Source organism: Poecilia latipinna, unplaced genomic scaffold (assembly GCF_001443285.1).
Source record: "Poecilia latipinna isolate Pla-1442-1.1 unplaced genomic scaffold, P_latipinna-1.0 Scaffold1023, whole genome shotgun sequence".
NCBI lineage: Eukaryota > Metazoa > Chordata > Actinopteri > Cyprinodontiformes > Poeciliidae > Poecilia > Poecilia latipinna.
Window position 1 is genome coordinate 14,300 of NW_015113639.1, and position 3,938 is coordinate 18,237.

Sequence of the window (3,938 nt, forward strand, 5' to 3'; positions counted from 1 at the left end):
GGGAGCTACAAATAATCTTATCTGGCACACCCAGACCAAAAGCTGAATAACCATAATGTTATGTGGTAATCAGCTAAGAGTTTTGGGAGGGAAGAAGCGAGGGATAGGCTTTTAAAAGTGGCGTGCATAAAGACAGAAAATTATGGGCCCGGTCACTTCTGGTGAAGCATATTTATTTAGTATAAACTGTGACCAGAAAGCACAGCGATTATAGTGGCTGCTCCTAATATCTGCTGTAAGCCGTTTTCTCAGCATGGCGGACTTCTTCAGCCTGCCAGAGCGTCAACCGCTAAACACAATAATCAAAGAGCGGCACAACAGTAAATAGATACTCACTACTGATGTCACTGTAAATCTACTCTAACATAACTTTCATTAACTGAACTCAAATACATATGTAGAAAATATTTTGCGGCCCCATTACCGCCGACCAACCGAGCCCACACGAGCGCGAACCGTTTAAATCATTACCTTAACCTGCTGCTAACTCCGACTTCACATTCGGCTCGGAAGTTCGGTTCTATTGAAGCACCTTTTTTGCTGCCAGACGGTACTTATCAGAGGCTACTAGCGTTACATTCAATGTTATTTATAACTCAGCTTACCAGTGAACAAAAAGCACAGCGATTATAGTAGCTGCTCCTAATATCTGCTGCAAGTTGTTTTCTCAGCAATGGCGGACTTCTTCAGCCTGCCAGAGCGTCAACCGATGTTGCATATGGTGCTGAGCGCCCTCTGATGGCGAAATTCATACTGTTAAATATAATAGATTCCAACGCTAGTTTCTCGCTGGAAGTAACCTACTATTTTCATGCCTTGTTCTCTTTCATGATGCCACACTTTACTCAACAAAAAAACTTTATTGAGGGCAAACAGTACAAACTCCTTTTGTATTTCTGCTTATAGCAATTTTTAAAAGACTTTGTTGTCTTTACAAACAGAGGCGTTCACAACAGTTAAGCTAAGATAAAATGGAACATTATTATAGCAACATTGTTTTGTGATGAAGCAAATGATATTTGCATGATTTCTATTTATGTTGGGAGAGAAATTAAAAAGTTAAATTCAGCAAAGCTTTTATTTCGTGTGAACAGTTTGATAACTTGATACATCTTCAGTTCTACCATCTGTCTTAGCTAGTTGTATATACTATATACATAAGTATTTGCATGAGAAAGTTACAACCATTTCACAGTGGGAAAAGCATTTTATATAAAACCATCAAATTAAATACAGATAATAGTTTTTGATGTACCACAGATCTCTTTATTACAAAGAATTTTACATATTTCCTTATAATAATGCTTGAAAGTATATCTCAGTGAGAAAAACAAAAAAAGTGCAACATCAGTGCACTTATAAATAACAAAGTGAAGACTAAATGTTGAAAACATTAAATATATGTGTTAGAAAAGGCATTTTAGTTACATTCATTTAATAAACTATACAAGGCACTCCTCATGCCACCATTTCTGCTGGAACATAAAAAAAAGATACAAACCAAATGAAAAGATTACTGTAAAAGGACGCTGCCTTTTGTGTACTTTGAAGTATTTTCGCTTTTGCTAGATGGTGAAAATTGTATTATTGTCCCACATTTTAATGGATAAGAAAAATATATGAAGAGAAAACGTGGGTGGAGGGAGGGAAGGAGAACAGAAGAGAGTCGCCACGGTCTGTATGAAATGATTGGCTCCACAGATCTTTAGAACAAATATCCTGTGATTTGCTGAAACCTCACTGGGCATCTGCTTGTTAAATGTGTCACCATGATAACCAAAGTTTTCGTGCCAACGCTTGAAGACACTCAGGGGGTGACCCTGCCTCTGACAAGCGGACACAGCTGCAGCTATCTGTCTTTTTCAGTCGATCCAGTTCATGAGCCAACTGGCTCTCTGTCACCCCGCCACACTCCCCCAGGAATCCAGACTAGAAAAGAGTTGGCACCGGCATCCTCCACCTGCAAAGACAGTCCACATGCATATAGGTTTTTGTGAAACTACTCTCAGAACAGGGACGTCCCACAGCTGAACGTTGTTATTACTGAGATCGAAAGCAAGACGAGCAAGTCCCGCCTTTATCCTTCTCTAACTGAGGGGTGATTGTGTCGGGAACTTCTGATTGCAGCATGTCATTTTCGTTTGCGATGATGTGTTTCACCAAGCAGTTTGCTGCCTCGTCGATGTTGATATTCTCCTGAAAACAACACAGAAAAGTGACAGTGACGTGAGGGAAAACAACAATATGGTTTTGCCAAGTGATGGCTACGGAGAGACGACAAGTTGTTATCGTGAGGCTATGAACAATTCACAGAAAATCTTTACAGAAAGTGAGCTAATGAAATGGACCAGGACTAAATGAGAGGGCTGACAGAGAGCCAGTTAGCAGCAATAATACACAAACAATCTGTGTCTGACCTTTTCATTCACATGAGCTGCAAGTGATCTGTTTGCAAACTCATCCATTTACACGTGACCGTGAACATAAACAAATAAAGTAAAAATAATAAGAAGATTTAACAGCTATGTGAAGGGAAAGGTTATTTTACGTTTCCCGAATTATGCGTTTCCATTGGCTTCCATAAGGTTACAGTACCCTGAAAAATTTTGTGTCTCTCTTTTGTCACATTGGAATGCACTCATTTGCTCTGTGCTATGCTATATCATCCTATGCTATCCTATGCTGTAAGACACACTGCTACATTACACCCTGAGATATACTACACAATGTTACATAATGCTACCCTACTCTGTACAGCACTGTACTCTAAAATATCCCAACAATCCCACTGAAAGCAGAACAAGCACCTAAATTTAGTTTAGGTGCTCTCCCGCATGCTTGTGTGCTACATTACTGAAATACTGTATGTACTGTAATTAATATGTAAAATTACCAATTTCAAAACCATCCTAATGATTAATTTTAGCATTTCAAAATAATATGTTTGATTAATAATTTTGAAGGTAATTTAAGCAGTGAATTAAGTTTGTGTTAGCTATTATAATCATTCAGATAAAGCAAGGCATTATGGGAGATTGTGTTCTTTATCAAATGTCATTTGTAGCTTAAAATGCCAAATATCCATGGCCTGTAGTTACTTAAGTAACAGCCGCACATACAATATATCAGATTGCAACATGTCAGAGTTAAAACAACATTACAGTCATTCTTCTTTTTACAACAAAAACAAAGTGAAGATTTGTTCTGGGAAAGACTGACTCAGAGTTTTGCAGCATTTTGACCTGTTGCAAGTCTTGTGAGGGCAGAGAGCCAATTTGACACAAGGTATGTGAGGCATCTAGCTTCCTGCTAACACACCACACTTTATTCACATGAAGTTTACGCATGTTTTCTTTTTATCTGCTGTGCTTCGTGCAGTTCGTCGAAAAAAGTAATTGTTTGAGGTAAATAGAGATAGTGTTGACTCGGAGCAGAACTTTCCCTGATATGAGGAATGCTGAGGCTTCTTGGATACCAGCGCAGGTGTTTGACTCTGTGTGTCTGGAAGGAAGAGGGAGGAAAACGTCCGGGGAGTCTACAGTATTTCTGATCTCTCCCATCCAGTTGTGACATTCCAGACTGTCGTAGTGAGAGTGTGAACAGAGTGTTAATGTATATTTCACCTTACAGTCAGCAACTACTTGCCTTTAATTTGAATCATATTGTGCCTATTTCTTTCAACTGCAAATGCTTCTAAAATAAACAAGGAAACTAAAAAACTCTTGACTAAACTCCTACTCCCTGCTTTTACTCCTTACTGTAGTGTTATCCCAATTTAGGCTAAAGACTAATTTGCTTGATAAGAAGTTTTAATGTTTTTTTTTTTTTTTTTTGTACTGGTTGTACAATTTGACAGAAATCAATTCACCTTTTTTTTTTTTTTTTTTTTTTTTTTCACTTTTTTTTTTTTCAAACAAAAAACCCAAATTATTTTATGT

At 37.9% G+C, this 3,938-nt stretch overlaps 1 protein-coding gene across 1 annotated transcript in view; it reads right to left on the minus strand.

The window, feature by feature from the left end:
• Positions 1-1,051: 1,051 nt before the first annotated feature.
• The window catches only part of rab38a (RAB38a, member RAS oncogene family), a 10,969-nt gene continuing 8,082 nt past the window's right edge, over positions 1,052-3,938 (minus strand). Inside the window, exon 3 of the mRNA XM_015050996.1 lies at positions 1,052-2,196. Within this exon, the coding sequence (XP_014906482.1) occupies positions 2,041-2,196 (156 nt within the window). The 3' untranslated portion in view covers positions 1,052-2,040. The remainder of the gene's footprint in view (positions 2,197-3,938) is intronic.